The sequence below is a fragment of the Schistocerca americana genome, chromosome X (genome assembly GCF_021461395.2).
Source record: "Schistocerca americana isolate TAMUIC-IGC-003095 chromosome X, iqSchAmer2.1, whole genome shotgun sequence".
Classification (NCBI taxonomy): domain Eukaryota; kingdom Metazoa; phylum Arthropoda; class Insecta; order Orthoptera; family Acrididae; genus Schistocerca; species Schistocerca americana.
The window spans coordinates 762190842-762209198 of NC_060130.1; the positions used below are offsets into that span (position 1 = coordinate 762190842).

The 18357-nt window shown below is 40.2% G+C and overlaps 1 protein-coding gene across 1 annotated transcript in view; it reads left to right on the forward strand.

Annotated features, from left to right (window-relative positions):
- Positions 1–15804: 15804 nt before the first annotated feature.
- The window catches only part of LOC124556624 (aminoacyl tRNA synthase complex-interacting multifunctional protein 1), a 36127-nt gene continuing 33574 nt past the window's right edge, over positions 15805–18357 (forward strand). Inside the window, exon 1 of the mRNA XM_047130594.1 lies at positions 15805–16033. Coding sequence (XP_046986550.1) covers positions 15947–16033 — 87 coding nt within the window. The 5' untranslated portion in view covers positions 15805–15946. The remainder of the gene's footprint in view (positions 16034–18357) is intronic.

Consider the following 18357-nt stretch of genomic DNA (forward strand, 5'->3'; position numbering starts at 1 on the left):
TGTGGTTTATCGATGGAAGTGTGTGAAGGTATTTGTTAAGGCAGCATAACAATAGTCCCGTCAGCTGGTGATGAATTTTATCATGTTTCAGTGGATGGTGGTGATTTATTGTTAAATGGAGGTGAAGGTGATGTTTTAGGTGATGAAGTTGCGAAGGTTGAAGCTACTGATCTAGATATCGCGGAGGATGAAATATTTTCATTTATTTCTATTGATGGAAGTGAACCGATGGCTCTTGATGAAAGCATGAATTATGCGTGGATGTGGAAGGATGAATGTGAAAGTAATATGTTAGGTAGTAGATGAGAATGGAGAGTGTCGAAGCAACCTAAGAGTAGAGAAGATGTAACAGAGACAAAGATGGATCCGAGTTTGGAACAGTTAGAGTGTACTGCGAATTCTAATGTGCAACGATGCAGTAGCGGCACTTTATACGGTGTGTTGGCGGAGGTTGACGGAGTTGTTGGTGGTGAATTGTATAATGTATCGACGTACGTAATGGATGTTTTAAGTAAAGAGGCTTATGAGTTATCGGTAGATGTTAAAGGAGTTAACTGTGATAAAGTCTGTAGCATTTCGGGGAAATAAGTGAGGATTTGTTTAAGTCAGGTTAATTGTAAGAATGTTGCAGCTACTGATTATGTTGCTTCAGAGGAAGGGAACAGTGTATTTGATGCTAATAAGACGAAGAAACGACGCATTTGGAGGATGATTTAAATGCTGCAGATAATTTAGAGGTAGATCAGGATAATATAGGAATGTAAAATTAGGAAATATTTTTTAGAATATGATGTTAGTACAGAATGGTACGGTAAGGCAGGAAGTGAATATTCTATTAATGATTGGAAATGGTATGGAAAAATATTGACGTCATTACTGCCTCTCTGGTAGGCATGAAAGAAATATTAAGCAGCAAAAGGTCTTGAAGGGATAAAGGTGTAACCGGGATGAAGGAAGTGTTTAACGAATTGTTTAACGGTGATAATGAATTGATGGTTGGTCTGAAATTGTAATGTTTGCAATAAATATGGAAGGAAAAGGAAGAGGCTGAAAATTATCTTTTGAGGAAGCAATGTTTAGGGAGAGACGAAATTAAAAATGTGCCGTCTGTAAGTGAAGTGATTTATGTCGATAAAGAAAGGAAGTGTGCGTTTCTCGAACCAAAATGCGATGTTCCAACAATATTCACAAATTTTCTATACAAACATAAGAGTCCTTTGGTGAAACAGGAAACAGGACTCGAATTTGAGGAGGTGAAAAGGCGGAAAAAAGTGAAGTTCAAAAGATACTCTCCCTGGCGACATAAATGTGTGAGGCAACCGTGGCAGAATTGCACCTTGTAAAAGAATAACGGCTTGAGTATTAATATAAGTGTGTAAATAAGCGCCGCGCGGGATTAGCCGAGCGGTCTCGAGCGCTGCAGTCATGGACTGTGCGGCTGGTTCCGCGGAGGTTCGAGTCCTGCCTCGGGCATGGGTGTGTGTGTTTGTCCTTTGGATAGTTTAGGTTAAGTAGTGTGTAAGCTTAGGGACTGATGACCGTAATAGTTAATTCCCACAAGATTTCACACACATTTGAACATTTTGTGTAAAAAAGCGTATTTTCATGTGTAATTTATACCAGTTTTGCGGTTATTTCCGTTTGGTGTAAAGGGTAAACTAGATGCATTTAAGATATATGTAAGATTTATGGAGACACAACTTAGTGCAAGGAGAGTATCGACAATTGACACATGGCTCTCTTGGTCCGCAGAGGTCGGAAAAACATAATTAATTTCGTTATTTGCGAAAGAGAGGAATAAATTTTACTGTAAGTATAATTTGGAGAGAAATTTGATGCATAGAGGTCATCAGACCTCTTTAAAATTTTAATTGCTTGTGGGACTAAAACATGTACTACGTGCAAAATACGAGCTTAGTTTTCGGGGATATATTATGTCGGTTAATTCTATAATGTATGTTATTTTGGAAGGATTTGGAACAGATTTGCATGTAAAATTTTCGGGACAACTTCGTAATATGTTTAAGATAATAATTCTTGGAATAAGTGTTTAATTATGCAAATACGGTATTGATGAACTTAGAATGCATTTACCTCTTGAACTGAAAGTTATATGGGCGATTTCCGCACGAGGCAGTATTAGTTTTAAAGTTTCCAATTAAAAGCGGAAAATTTGTGAAGAAATGATAAAATGTTAGTTGATTTGTACTTTCGAACAAATTTCACGACATGAAAAACATAATTCCTAGTGGGAACATGGACAGAGTGTTTGAAATGTCGAGCTAAATCACGTGTTCTGCCTACGCTCTAAATCAGTTTTTACTTCTTTTCCTGTTTGTAAATATATCGAGTACACAGGGCAGGGCATTCAGTGCCTGATCTATAGGGATTCAGGAAGGCATACGATTACTGGTAACTACAACACAGTCGTATTTCGACAGCTACAGTCCTTTAGTGTTTACGGTGACTGCAGGTGGCCAACAGGTTCATGAAAATCTGCAGAGGTGGGTGGACTGCCAACGATATGAACTTCGATGCCAGAAGACCGATCATGTGCTGTATTTATATTAGTGAAGTGCTAAAAAGGAGTGCTCAAAGCAAAATGTGACTTCAAATGAGCAAAAGTCGACGTGTCTCGAAAATCCATAAAACCCATAAAATTATATGATTTATGTTTCTTTGGGCATTTAATTAACATGCCGAAAATTTTATAATTAGTGTTAGATTTAGTAAATTAATGCTGCTAATACGTTATGATATGTCCTAGGAAGTACATGGTGTTTCATACATCACCACCAAGATACTTATCTTATTGTTCTGACATACAAGTAGAATTCTCTATTTATCTATGTTGTGCATTAATGTATCACATAAGCATGTCAAATCTGGTGCGATTTAAAGTGCCAATTTAGCGAACCAATGTGCCATATTAAGTGGCCGCTCCAGGCGAGCTCAGCTACAGAGAGAAAGAGCGTGTGGCTGGAAATGGGTAAATCCCAGTACACGGAATTTTGACGCTTGAGAACACCGACAATGCTTCAAGAAATGGCGGATTGTCAGACAACCTGAAAGATCTCTTCTTACAGCTCTTCAAGAATCTATAATAATTCACAGTCAAGTATTAAAGCAAATCTGAATACATCTACAGTCTCAGAAAAATGAGGTGCATCCAACAACACATAAATATTTCAATATTTTTAAAAGTGCATGTTTCGCAGTGGATAAAGTAGTCAATCGTGTGTGTTAGCTGACACTATGTTTGCAAAAGAGTGCCAAAAGGCACTTCTGACATGCATTCCTAAATACCTGTTTAAACAATACTTAATGATGCCTCAGTCAACTTCTTATGTTATCCACAAGGTCATTTATATATGTGAATAGCAACGGTCCTGCGACACTCCCTTGCGACACACCTGAAATCACTCATACTTCGGAAGACTCCTCTCCATTGAGAATGACATGCTGCGTTCTGTTATTTAGGAACTCTTCAATGCAATCACACAATTGGTCTGATAGTCCATATGCTCTTACTTTGTTCAGTAAACGACTGTGGGGAAGTGTATCAAACGCCTTGCGGAAGTCAAGAAACACGACACCTACCTGGGAACCCGTGTCTATGGCCCTCTGAGTCCCGTGGACGAATAGCGCGAGCTGGGTTTCACACGATCGTCTTTTTAGAAACCCACGCTGATTCCTACAGAGTAGATTTCTAGTCTCCAGGAAAGTCATTATACTCAAACATAATACGTGTTCCAAAGTTCTACAACTGGCCGACATTAGAGATATAGGTCTATAGTTCTGCACATCTGTTCGACGCCCCTTCTTGAAAACGGGGATGACCGGTGCCCTTTTCCAATCTTTTGGAACGCTACGCTCTAGAGACCTACGGTACACCGCTGCAAAAAGGGGGACAAGTTCCTTCGCGTACTCTGTTTAAAATATAACTGGTATCCCATCAGGTCCAGCGGCCTTACCTCTTTTGAGCGATTTTAATTGTTTTTCTATCCCTCTGTCATCTATTTCGATATCTACTGTTTTGTCATCTGTGCGACAATCTAGAGAAGGAACTACAGTGCAGTCTTCCTCTGTGAAACAGCTTTGGAAAAAGACATTTAGTATTTCGGCCTTTAGTCTGTCATCCTCTGTTTCAGTACCATTTTGGTCACAGAGAGTCTGGACATTTTGATTTGATCCACCTACCGCTTTGACATAAGACCAAAACTTCCTAGGATTTTCTGCCTAGTCAGTACATAGAACTTTACTTTCGAATTCATTGAACGCCTCTCGCATAGCCCTCCTCACACTACATTTCGCTTCGCGTAATTTTTGTTTGTCTGCAAGGCTTTGACTATGTTAATGTTTCCTGTGAAGTTCCCTTTGCTTCCGCAGCAGTTTTCTAACTCGATTGTTGTACCATGATGGCTCTTTTCCATCTATTACGATCTTGCTTGGCACATACTCATCTAGTGCATGTTGCACGAGGGTCTTGAACTTTGTCCACTGATCCTCAACACCATCTGTATTTGAGATAAAACGTTTGTGTTGAGCCGTCAGGTACTCTGAAATCTGCTTTTTGTCACTTTTGCTAAACAGAAAAATCTTCCTACCTTTTTAATATTTCTATTTACGGCTGAAATCATCGATGCTGTAACTGCTTTATGATCGCTGATTCCCTGTTCTGCGTTAACTGTTTCAAATAGTTCGGTCTGTTAGTCACCAGAAGGTCTAATATGTTATCGCCTCGAGTCGGTTCTCTGTTTAACTGCTCAAGGTAGTTTTCAGATAAAGCACTTTAAAAAATGTCACTGGATTCTTTGTCCCTGCCGCCCATTATAAACATTTGAGTCTCCCAGTTTATATCTGGTAAATTAAAATCTCCACCCAGAACTATAACATGGTCGGGAAATCTACTCGAAATACTTCCCAAATTTTCCTTCAGGTGTTCTGCCACAACAGCTGCTGAACCACGGAGCCTCTTTGTCTTTGGTTAGTCTTCCCCACAACATCTTCTGTGTGTTCCTTCCAATTTCAGTTGTTTGTAATAGTAATTCCTAGGTATTTCGTTGAATTTACAGTCTTCAGATTTGACTGATTAATCATGTAACCGAAGTTCAACGAATTCCTTTTAGCACTCATGTGGATGACCTCATAATTTTCGCTACTTAGGGTCAACTTCCAACTTTCGCACCATTGAGATGTCTTTTCAAAATCGTCTTGCAATTTGTTTTGTTCTTCTGATGACTTTATTAGTCGATAAACGACAGCGTCACCTGCTAACAACCTAAGATGGCTGCTCAGGTTGTCTCCCAAATGGTTTATATAGATAAGGAACAGCAAAGGGCCTACAATACTACCTTGGGGAACACCAGAAATTAATTCTGTTTTACGCGATGACTTTATGTCAATTACTACGAACTGTGACCTCTCTGACAGGAAATCACAAATCCAGTCACATAACTGAGACGATATTCCATAAGCACGTAATTTCACTACAAGCTGCTTGTGCGATACAGTATCAAAAGCCTTCTGGAAATCCAGAAATACAGAATCGATATGAAATCCCCTGTCAATAGCACTCACCCCCCCCCCCCCCCCCTGCGGGTCTGAGGGTAAGAATAGGCCTGAGGTATTCCTGCCTGTTGTAAGAGGCGACTAAAAGGAGTCTCACACGTTCTGGCCTTTATGTGATGGTCCCCTGTAGTGTGTGATCTCCATTTTTCAAACTTTTTCCGCAGAGCGAGCCAATTGGGGAAGGGCACCTTACATGGTGCATCGTGTCCATCATGCACTGAGATCTTTAGCCCACTTTCTCGTCGTCGCATTGCAGTCCCGCCATTCTCCATCTCTTGGGCGAGGACACCTTCCTGGGGTGCGTTTTCCACCATGTACTATGCAGTGTCACTTTCTCTGCCAACGATGACCATGGACTTCTTTGTACCTCATATCCAGCACGGTAGTCAGTCCGTTGTGGTGGGGCCGCCAAGTACCCTGTTCGTTGTAGCCCCCTGACAACACAGGGATCGCTCTGCTGATGGCTGCGCCCTTCCAGCCCAAATCCTGTATCATTTCTGTGACACTCTCTCCCATATTTCGCGATAATACAAAAAGTACTGCCTTTCTTTGAACTTTTTCAATGTACTCCATCAGTCGTATCTGGTAAGGATCCCACACCGCGCAGCAATATTCTAAAAGAGGACGGACAAGTGTAGTTTAGGCAGTCAGTTGGCCTTTGCTGTGGCTGGGTGGCGCCTGTGGGGAGGGCCTCTGGTCAGAGTGGGTGGCATCAGGGAAGATGACAGGCCATGAAGTGTAGTATGTCATCTCTTGCTGGTGGTTCGCCACCAGCAGTCTCTAAGCAGTCTAACTTTAATGATAAGAAACATGATCCCAAGTCGTTCCCCTCCCTGGCCACACCACGGGAGGAACGCCAGGCTAAGAATGGCAGTGAAGCTTTTCGCCCCATTACCTCGTATGTATGAGAGTTCATGGGGAATCTTTCATGTCCATGAAGCCTCATTTTTTTGTGGAACATTTGGAGGACAAGTTTGGGGAGGTGGAGGGCTTGTCCAAAATGCACTCTGGGTCAGTTTTGATAAAAACGGCATCCTCTGCCCATTCACGGGCATTAATTGCTTGTGGCAAGTTAGGGGCTGTTTCTGTTACCACCACGCCTCATAAGAGCTAAAATATAGTCCAGGGTATTACATTCCACAGGGACCTTCTTTTACAGTCTGACGACGAGCTGCACTCCAATTCAGAGTGGTGAGGTGTTCATTTCGTCCAGTGCGTCCATTGGGGTCCAAGGGATAACCAGGTTGCCACCGGTGCCTCCATCTTGGCCTTCGAAGGTGACACATTGCCCAAGAAGGTTAAGGTGATGGCCTACCACTGTGACGTCATGCCATATATCCCTCACCCAATGCGGTTCTTTAAGTGCTGGAAGTTCGGCCATATGTCTTCCCACTGTACTTCCAGCCTAACCTGTCGAGATTGTGGACGTTCATCGCATCCCAGTACTTCATGCACCTCACCTCCCATCTGTGTCAACTGTGGAGAGTATCATTCACCTTGCTCACCAGACTGCAGGATTTTACAGAAAGAGAGGAAAGTCATTGAATATAAATCCCTGGACCGACTGACGTACGCTGAGGTTAAGAGGAAATTTGAGCGCCCACATCCTGTGACTATGATCTCCTCATACATTGCCTCTATGAGAACAGTTCTCTCCCCGTCGGTTCCTCTGATTCCTGTAGCTTCTCAGAACTGGGAGACTACACCTAACCGCTTGATGGTGGGGGCACTTCCCTCCCTGTTGCTCCTGAACCAAATACTTTGGGAGCAAACACCCCTCCTATCCATCGGGGATTTCAGTCCCCACTTCTGAGCCAGAGAAGCATAAGGCTTCTTCGGCTCCTCTCACTAGGAAGTGGTGTCTTGTGTCACTCCCTTCCCAGGTTTCTAGTGGGAAAGATGACACCCACCAGTGGCTGAAGAGACCAAACGTAGCTGGTCATAGGGCTTCACGCTCATCCTCAGTCCTGGAGACTGATTCAGTGAAGTCCTCCCAGTGAGGGAAACTCAAGGAATAGCGCGAGAAATCGAAAAAGAAGACCCTAAGAACAAGGAACTTGCAGTGGCACCCACAACACCGCTACTCACAAGTTCTGTGTCTGAGGATGGGGTGGAGATTCTAGTGTCCGCTGAGGACCTGCATCTCGCCGGACCCTCAGACATGATTGATATAGACTGCACAGGGAAAATGTCAGTGGCAGCAGGTGACCCTGAGGCGTTAACTGCCTCATTGAATGGTCCATGCCTTCCCCATCTCACGATGATGTCATCCTCCAGTGGAATTGCGGCGGTTTTTTCCACCACCTGGCTGAGCTACAGCAAATGTTAAGCCTTACACCTGCTTTCTGCATATCCCTCCAGGAAAGCTGGTTCGCAGCAATGCGGACCTCTGCCCTCCGTGGCTATAAGAGATATTACAGGTGGAGTTTGCGTTTATGTCCTAAACTTACTGTGTAGTGAACCTGTGCTCCTTCAAACCCCTCTTGAAGCTGTGGCTGTCAGAATATGGAAGACACAGGAAATAACTGTCTGCAATGTATATCTTCCTCCAGATGGTGCAGTACCCCTGAATGTATTAGCTGCACTGATTGATAAACTCCCTAAACCTTTCCTACTTTTGGGAGATTTTAAGGCCATAACCCCTTGTGGGGTGACACTGTGCTTACTGGCTGAGGGAAGGATGTCGAAACTTAACTGTCTCAGTTAGACCTCTAACTCTTACATACTGGGGTTGTCACACATGGGTTTTAAACAAGGCGGACTGGGAAACTTTCATGTCTGATGTCACCATTGACTCTGCCCCACATGGTAACATCGATGTGATGACGGAGCACGTGACTACCACAATCGTTTCTTCAGCAGAAAACACGATACCTTTTCTCTTTAGGGTGCCCTGGACGAAAGACAGTCCCTTGGTGGTCGCCGGAAGTCGCTGAGGCGATTACAGAACGTCGGCGAGCTCTACAGCGAAACCCATCTCTAGAACATCTGATAGCCTTTAAATAGCTCCATGCCCGTGTACACCAGCTTATTAAGCGATGGAAACAGGAGTGTTGGGAGAGGTACATGTCCACCATTGGGTGCCATATGTCACCTTCCCAAGTCTGGACGAAGATCAGACGTCTTTTTGGGTAGCAGACCCCAACAGGTGTCCCTGGCGTTAACATCAATGGTGTGCTATGTACCGACTCAAACACATTGCTGAGACCTTTGCTGAGCACTGTGTGCACGACTCTGCGTCAGAGAACTACCCTCAACCTTTCGCACCCACAAACAGCGAATAGAAAGGAAAGTCCTCTCGTTCACTACACGCCACAGTGAACCCTATAACTCCGCATTTATGGGTGGGAGTTCCTCAGCGCACTTGCACATTGCCCCGACACAGCTCCTGGGCTGCATCTGATCCACAGTCAGATGATTAAACATCTCTTGGCTGACTACAAGCGGCATCTCATCGTCATCTTGAACCGGATCTGGTGTGATGGCGTTTTTCCATTGCAATGGCAGGAGAGTACCGTCGTTCTGGTGCTCAAACCCAGCAAAAGCCAGCTTGATGTGGATATCTATCGGCCCATCAGCCTCACCAACGTTCTTTGTAAGCTGCTGGCACGTATGGTGTGTCGGCAGTTGGGTTGGTTTCTGGAGTCACGTGGCCTACTGGCTCCATGTCAGGGCGGCTTCCGCCAGGGGCGCTCTGCCACTGATAATCTTGTGTCCCTCGAGTCTGCCATCCGAAAAGCCTTTTCCAGACGCCAACACCTTGTTGCCATCTTTTTTTATCTACGCAAAGCGTGTGACTCCACCTGGCGACATCACGTCCTTGCCACATTATACGGGTGTAGTCTCTGAGGCCCGCTCCCGATTTTTATCCGGAATATGCTGTCGTTCCGTGCTTTCCGTGTCGAAGTTGGTGCCTCCCATAGTTCCCCCCATATCCAGGAAAATGGGGTCCTGCAGGGCTCTGTATTGAGTGTATCACTATTTTTAGTGACCATTAACAGTCTAGCAACAGCTGTAGGGCCGTCCTTCTCACCCTCTGCATATGCAGACGACTTCTATATTTCATACTGCTCCATCAGCACTGGTGTTGTTGAGCGGCGCCTACAGGGTGCCATCTACAAGGTGCAGTCATGGGATCTCGACCACGGCTTTCAGTTTTCAGCCGCTAAGTCGTGTGTCATGCACTTCTGTCGGCGTCGTACCATTCATCCGGAACCAGAACTTTACCTTCATGACGATCCACTCACTGTAGTGGAGACATATCGATTCTTAGGACTGCTTTTCGATGCCCAATTGACTTGGCTACCTCTGTAGCATAAACTAAAGACACAGTTTTTGGACTTGTGGCACTTTTCTTGCTGGATTGCAAAACACGCTTTGTAAACAGCAAAATATTCGTGACAAGGAAGAATGTAAATGTTATTGCCTCCTCGTCTGACTCAGAGCAATTTAAGTTATCCTCTGAAGTTCCTCCCTAACTACACACTCTGAAATCGCCAACTTCGTTTAGCTACATTTGCATATAGAATCATTGCAAATTTTGGGGATAGACAAAGCATTGAGTTGACATATTTTGTGTATTTTCATTCAATAATGTCATATGTAATAATGTTCTGAGTAACTCATTTTTAAGAAAGTAAGTCTTCATGGCACAACAATGTGCTTTAAGAATAATATGTGGCGCTCACCCACTATCATCTTGTAGGTATCTGTTACAGAGTTGGGCTTTCAGACTACTGCTTCACTGTGTATTTATTCCCTCATGGTATTTCTTGTAAATAATCCACTACATTTCAAAAGGAACAATGAAGTACATAATTACAATATCAGAAGGAAAATTGACATTCAATACTGAACATTAAGGTTGCCTTTAGCACAAACAGCAGTGCACAATGTTGCAACAGAAAGTCTTAATCGCTTACCCAGTGCTAAAAAATGTATGACTAACAACAAACCAAATTTGAAAACAAATTGAGAAAGTTTCTCCTTGACAACTCCTTCTATTCTGTAGAAGAGTTTCTATTACCGTTATGTGTAAAGGTGTTGGGGACAAATTACTAACTCACATCTATACATAAGACGTAGAACTGTTCAGAATGTAACCATATGTACAAATTAATGTACCATGGGAATGTAAAATTTTAAAATGGCTGTCCCAGATCATTCTGATACATTGTGCAAAATGATCCATGGAACAGGTAACTAACATATTCGGTACAAACAACCAAGTATTTATTTCATCCTTTGTTTTCTATTCAGACGAAAATATAAATAATATGGAACATTCCAGAACACATTTGTATAAGAAAGTTAAAGAATGTGTTAAGAACCCTAAGATGTAGAAAAAAATATTTGTGCGAATTAGGACACGAACCAAAGAACATTCTCCATTTCTATTGAATAAAACTAGAGGAGTGTCTCACAAGCAGAGGACATTCTCCGTTTTTTGGAGTGTGCTGCGTAGCCTACTTCGAGCTGAGTTAGTTCTGTTGAGGTTAAGCGTTAGTGAGGAGTTTTAGTAAAAATGAGAGAATTTATGTTGGGTGGAAGGCAAGAAAAGATATGCATATCCTGAAGAAATAATGACGAGGAGAACTGTAGAATTTTATACTGGTTTCATAATAAAGACATTACTTTGCTGGCGAAATTTCTTCCCAAAAGTCATGAAAGAAGAGGGGGAGACTTCCAAACGAAGTGAAAATAGAAACATGTTTGTTGCTATTTAGTAGACCCGAGGTTATTGACTGATGTACAAGAGGACTTAGGTATACATCAGACAACTGTGGCACTGACGTTTTCAGATGTTCATCATCATGTTTTCTCACAGCATAAATCATACATGTATTTTAAAAACAAGTAGGAGGATAAGAAAAATTAATAACTGGTTTATCACAAACCTAGTGATCTGTTTCTCATAACATATCGCATAGGCGACCGCTTACGTATTTGATGCATGAGCGGAGTATTATGCGTCATATTTAACCAATATTATTTGGTATTAGAAAACTCTGACAGAGTTCCGGTTTAGAGTAGATGAAAATGTCATGTAATCTTAAGATTTCGTTCGCACAATGTGTTCACTTAACTTGAATAACATAGAGCTTCCCGCAAGTGGAAAATTCGGTAAAATCGCAAGAAAATGCATTTTCGTAAACTGTCTGTTACAGTCTTAATAATTTGCTGCCGCATATAAAAGTAAAATCGAGACTGAGTGCAATTCTTCCTGAACACGCTGATGCCAGTTGCATATTTATATACTGAATAGTTTGCCTCTTTTAGCGAATTCAAAGGAATGAAACAGAACGTGTGTTCTTTGATGGACAATGCAGATGACACACACCGAGAACTTTCTCAAGGAGGAATAGAATAGAATAGAATGATTTTACTGTCATTAGGCCACTGAGGCAATAGACAAAGTCATACATATATTATAATATAAATCATGTTGCAATGGAACAATAGGTTTTTTCATTGCAGTGTAATATTACAACTGATGAAATCCTACAAAGTCATACTTATAACACAATATAATTCCTGTTGCAAAGGAGCAATAGATTTGTTATTAGAGTATAATATTACAATTGACAAAGTCATACATATATTACAATATAATTCATGTGGTAATAGAACAATAGGTTTGTTATTATAGTGCAGTATTGCAATTGGTGAAATCCTACAAAGTCATACTTATAATACTATATAATTTCTGTTGCAAAAGAGTCATCGGTTTGTTATTACAGTATAATATTACAATTGATGAAATCCTTTGTCATGGAGTGGGTGGGCAACTAACCTGTAATACAGTGCTTGTTTGAATGGTTGCTCTGGTAAATCTTGCATAGCGAGTGGAAGTTTATTAAATAATTTTTGCCCCATTCGTTCATAACTGTTCAGTGATTTTGAGAGTCTGTGGAATGGAGTATAAATACATCTATTCGTCCTACTGTTGTAACAATGTGTATTTTCTCTGCTTCTGGTAGCTTCTTTCTCATGTAGATTAAGACATAGTATATATATATATATATATATATATATATATATATATATATATATATATATATATATATATATATAGGTTTACTACCTTATATGGCGAGGCTGTAATTACCCCAATAGCATTCTTCTGCAGTAGAAGGATGTCATGCACACATTGAGGTCATTACTGCTGTTCAGAGAAGTTGTATCATCTGCATATAGTACAGTTTTTGATTTCATACATGACGGCAGGTCGTTAATCATTATTAGGAATAGGAAAGGGCCCAGTACAAATCCCTGTGGGCCACCTACCTTAACTTGTTCTGCACTGGACAATTCTTTGCCAACACAAACAGCCTACTTACAGTTCTGTAAAAATGATATTAATAGTTTAAGGCTATTACATCTAACACCATAGAAGTACAATTTTTCTTGTTGTACTGTATGTTCTGCACAGTCAAAGGCTTTGCTTAGGTCAAAAAAGTGACTTGAGTAAAGTCTTTATCCTCAAATACTTCATGGATGTATTTTACAACAGCATCTATTGCATCAATTGTTGACATATTTTTCCTAAAACCATATTGAGATCCACTAATAATTCCTATATTATCAAAGTAATCAGATAATTGTTTGTAAATTGTGCATTCCAGAACTTTAGAAAAAGATGGGACTATGGAAATTGGGTGGTATATTGATACAGAGTCTGTATCCCCTTTTTTATAAACTTGAACTACCCTAGACAGTTTAAGCTCATTAGGAAATTATCCTTCAGCTAGACATTCGTTTATACAAAGTGTTAAGGGGTACACTATACTGCCTATGACTTTCTTCAGTATATTACAGGATAAGTCTTATATGTCTACACTGTCTGATGATTTTAACTGTTTCACTATTCTTAATACAAAATCTGGCGAGACCTCAGAGAAACTGAAGATACTTGTATTTGTTGATGATCTACAACTATTTTTTGACAGTAACTGTGATGAGCTGATTTTGGGTTTAGCAATACTACTTCCTATTCTTCAACAAAATAATCATTGAATTTTTGGGGAGAGATATTAATTGTAACACTTCTTTCATCTTTAGCAACAGTACTTATTAGCTTCCAAGCAGCCTTGCACTTGCGGGTGGATTTCTCAATACTTTTGAAATTGTGTGTGTGTGTTTTCTTTGGCTTCTATGATCGCTTTTTTATATTAATTCCTACATGTAACATAGGCTAGTTTTGCTTGATTAGTCTTCAATCTACAATAAACATTGTGGAACAACATGACTTGGTTTTTCAGAGTGGTAAGCTGTTCTGTATACCACGTATTTTGTCTTTTTGGAACTTCAGTTTTCAGGACTCGCTCAGTTAGGCCTACTTTGAATTTCTTTGTTGGAATGCAGTCATTAAAGTGTTCCAAAAATACTTTAAAAACCTATCAAATAGTATATTTACTGGCAAATCGTTACTTAAAGTATGGGGTGTGTCACCATAAAACTGGCCAAACCAGTCTCTGTCAGCAAGGGATTACAAAATCTATGAAGTTTTTCATCTGAGACAGGTCTGGTGATCACAATTTTTGGTACAGGCTTAGTTATACTAGTCTTATCAGGAGGTAATCTACATGTATAATTTAAGGTTAGAGAACTATGATCAGAAAATGGAAACTCTGACACATCACATGATTCGTCTGTTGTTTTAAATTTCACAAAAATATTGTGAAAACATGCTTCTTCTCTTGCGGGTCTATTATTGACATAGTGTAAGTTGGATTGTCTTAGAAGATTTTGAAGTTCAATGACACTACGCTTGTGTGTTGTTACATCAGAATCTGCGTTCAGATCATCACCTATTACAATATCATAATTTATCCATCTCTTTTCGCTAAGTACATGTAAAAGCTGGTCCAGTTTCTCTAGAAATACACTAATGATATCCCTTAGGTGATCAGTACAGGGATATTACCAATAACTTAAAACTGTCTAAAACTATACCAGCAGCTTCTAAGTTCAGTTCATTACACAAGAAATCTAGATCCAATCTATTGATTGAACATCTAAGTGACATGTTAACATTGATTGCTACACCACCTCTTAAATGCAATTTTCTACAGTAGCTTTTGGCTATATTATAATTATCAAATTTAACAAATGTTAGGTTATTCTCAGTAGCCCAGTGTTCACTGAAACACAAGATGTCATACCCATTTCCTATTCCAAGATTATTAACAATAAGTTCCTTATCCCTCACTCCTTGAATGTTGAGATAGCATATTTTAAGATCAAACCTGTCTTTCCTCACAGATGTACCATTATGGTTAGGGGCTATTAAATCTCCTGCAGTATTTTCCTTATGGGCTTCTTCTCATTGCTGCCTTAGACTAAAAAATTATTTAGACGGAGAGGAGGAACTGTTTTTCGCTTACCCACGACACGTGACACTGCTACCGCTCGTTGAACTCTCTTCCCTTCTTCATATTCATGTCTTGATTTCGATGGCTGGCTTCCCCTTGTGGGTAGTTCAGATGTTGCTGCAAAATGGACTCCTGTACCACTTGATGGAACAATATTTTCTGTAGCTGAGTATGCTGCCACCCTTTCTGTTTCTGTTTTCTCTGTTCCTTGCTGTGTTGTTCAATCTGTTGTAGCTGTTAATATGCTTGCTTCTCTCCCAACACGTTCTTCTGCAATCAATGTTTCTTCAAGTTGTGTTACTGCAGATAGCGAGAAGGAACTGCCTTGTCAGAGCATATGCTTCAATTTTTTTATTCAGACGAGATCGAGAGCTTTCTCAGAGAATGTTATTTTGCTCTGAGAATCTTCACCGGAGAATTTTCTCTGTTTTTATTCATTCGATCCCTTATTCATTACACTAGACCTGAAATGGGATATTGACGGCTATGATCCTGGTGGTCGTAGTGTCTCAAAGGTTTATACGGTTTATGCGTTATTAACCGACATTTAATGATAAGAGTGCCATGTTGGTGATAAATGCTCAATGTGCCGTCTCCTTGAAACTTCATAATACAAAGCAGCTACCGGTAAAGTTGCCAACTGTGCTGGGTAGAGTCGAAGTTTGTATAGCAGTACGGTGTAATAGCCTCTGGCCCTAAACGTAGGTGGTGTAATTCTGTTGTAAAAGTATACTGAAAAACGGACGTAGAGTGGAAATGTCTCATTTTTACCCTATGAAAGCAGTCTAGGCTTTGCACCACTTGTGAGGAGTTTTTTTGCCTCTTTTATACCTATACACAACCTTTGAGGTAGTGTAGACTGTATTGTCAAGAGATCTTTGACAGGGGGTAAACAAGTGAGGAAGAGGAATGTATTTTGGGGCTGTGGTGGCGTTGTACCAAAACATTTACAATTAAAGTGTGTATGAGTAAATGCATGCCATTAAGTACATAAAGAGAAAATGACAGCGATAAATAAAGAGGTCATTGAAAATCTGGAAGTTAGAGCAAGATCAGCAGAGCAAATAATTGAGTCTCTACGGACAGAGGTGAGTAATGTAGCATTATTTGTGTAGTTTCAGTTATAGGTGTGGATTGCTGTAATAATGTGATCGTCCTGACGCCCAGTAAATGTCCCACCAAAACCAAATTATAGAACACCTGTAAAAGAATACATCATAAGATAGATAGTGCATGTCAGTAGGCGACAATTCTAATAGAAAAAATTACTGTTTTCGCACATTTTATGGTATTTAGGTGGAATGTCACTGCATTTTCTCTGTATCGTGTCAGGTGTTGTTTTTGTTATTTCAGCAAGCAGCGTGATTTCTTTCTTGAGTGCGAAGTAAATTTGAGATCTTTGAGGTTTCGTTTCCTACCCGCAACATTCCTCGGGCTCCCTTTAGTTTGTTCCGCTACAGTTAGCTTTACGTATCGCATATATGTTAAATATGTTTCTTTAGTTGAGTTGTAGTAGGGTATGTAGAGAGACTAAAGAAATTTCTAATCTCACTTCCTTGCGTATACAAGCAAACTAAGTTGACACTCGGCGAGGTGGCCGATTTGAGCGACTGTAAATGCAAAATGCCTTTATGATTACTCTCGTCAGGCGTTGCGCCGAGTGTAAACTTAATTAGTAGGTAAAGAATGCTTAACTCTGTGTGGAGTGTTAGCCTATGGCGTTCCTTCCTGTACTCTAAGAACTGAATAATATTAACTTATAATCCTAATCATTGTGAAGTTTGATATATATATATATATATATAGAGAGAGAGAGAGAGAGAGAGAGAGAGAGAGTTGAAAATTGTTGCCAGAAGAAAGGTTTTGAACCAACAGACTCTGGCATACGAAACTATTGTCGCATTGTACAGTATTTGTCTACAATGACTATAATGAAATTTCAGGTTTCGTTGTACACGTTGGTAAAATTATCTTTATCAGAGCTAATGTTTAATTTTATTCAACCCCCACCCCCAGGTATGTTTTGTGGCAGCACAGTGGCCCAGTTTTTGGACTGTAGACTGTGGTAACAGATTGACAGAGAGGACAGAGTAGTAAGAGGAAAGCTTCGACCATGACAGTTTGGTTGTGGGTTGCCAAAGCCAGCAAATGTGAATACAAAATTATATCTGTGATAACATGCTGACCTGTAGTGTCTCAAGAAGACTAAGTTAGTTTGAAAGATGGCACTTCGGTTGTGTGTTGGCTAAACGATATCAGACATCTCAATTGTGGTCGAGTTTTTAATAATACTCTAATTATCTTTCCTACAAAATTTCTTATTGAGTATTTCTTTTTGCATTTTCTTTAATGCTGGGGTTGGTTGGGATAATTTAGGTATGAAGAATCAGCATTTTAAGTTTAATGGCTTGTAGGTTATTTCTATGATAAAATTGTTCTGTCTGTTCATCATGTGTTAGGAATGTGATCTTCTAGAATGATTCTACTGCATTTTCAAGTATGAGGACCCTTTCTTGTCATATAAATAACCCTGAAATGAACTACCAGCACAGGAATTTGGACATATAAAGTGTACTATTAGAGTAAAAAAATAGTGTCCTGTTACACTACAGGTACCACAGCCACAGTTAAGATGTAGGTCCATAAAACCCAAGACTAAGTACAAATATCTCAATTTCCAAAAAAGTTTATTGAAAAATCATCAATGTGAGTTAAATGACAGAACAAACAGATATTGCAAATTTATTGAATAGCATAAAGTACAATTATCTCTCTTTAAAATCAGTTGCAGAGAACACTTCAAATATTTGTCACAAATCAAACCATTCTATGTCACCTATCTCCAGGAAAATTAATGATGACCACCCCCCTATGCATTTGTATAAAAATGTCACTGAATATTGGTTTCACTTGGATGGATCTTATGCCGCTACAGGTCCCCTATACTCCATCACTGAATATTGGTTTCACTTGGATGGATCTTACGCTGCTACAGGTCCCCTATTCTCCTTCACTATGCTACCACAGTTACTTTTGGTAATATACTGAAACCCATGATTCTGTTATTTCTTAATTTCAATTGATTCTTGTAGTACAACCAAGGCTGTCTTCATTGTCTTCAGTTTCATCACTACTATCGTTAGACTTAGAATGTGCCTCAGTGTTCCGTATGGAATGTTGAATTTTTCAGCAGCAGCATACACTGACTTCTGGTCTGGCCTTCTCAAGATCAGATGAGTCATATGTGGATGTCCGTTCCGTAATATATGCATGTGACATGGTCAGGAAAGGAAAACTAAGTTCATTTTCTACCCGGACCTTCAATTCTACCTAAATTACCCACATTCATAAAGTATTATTTACTAACAAACTATTTATTTACAAGTCAAGTTCCATAGGACCAAATTGAGGA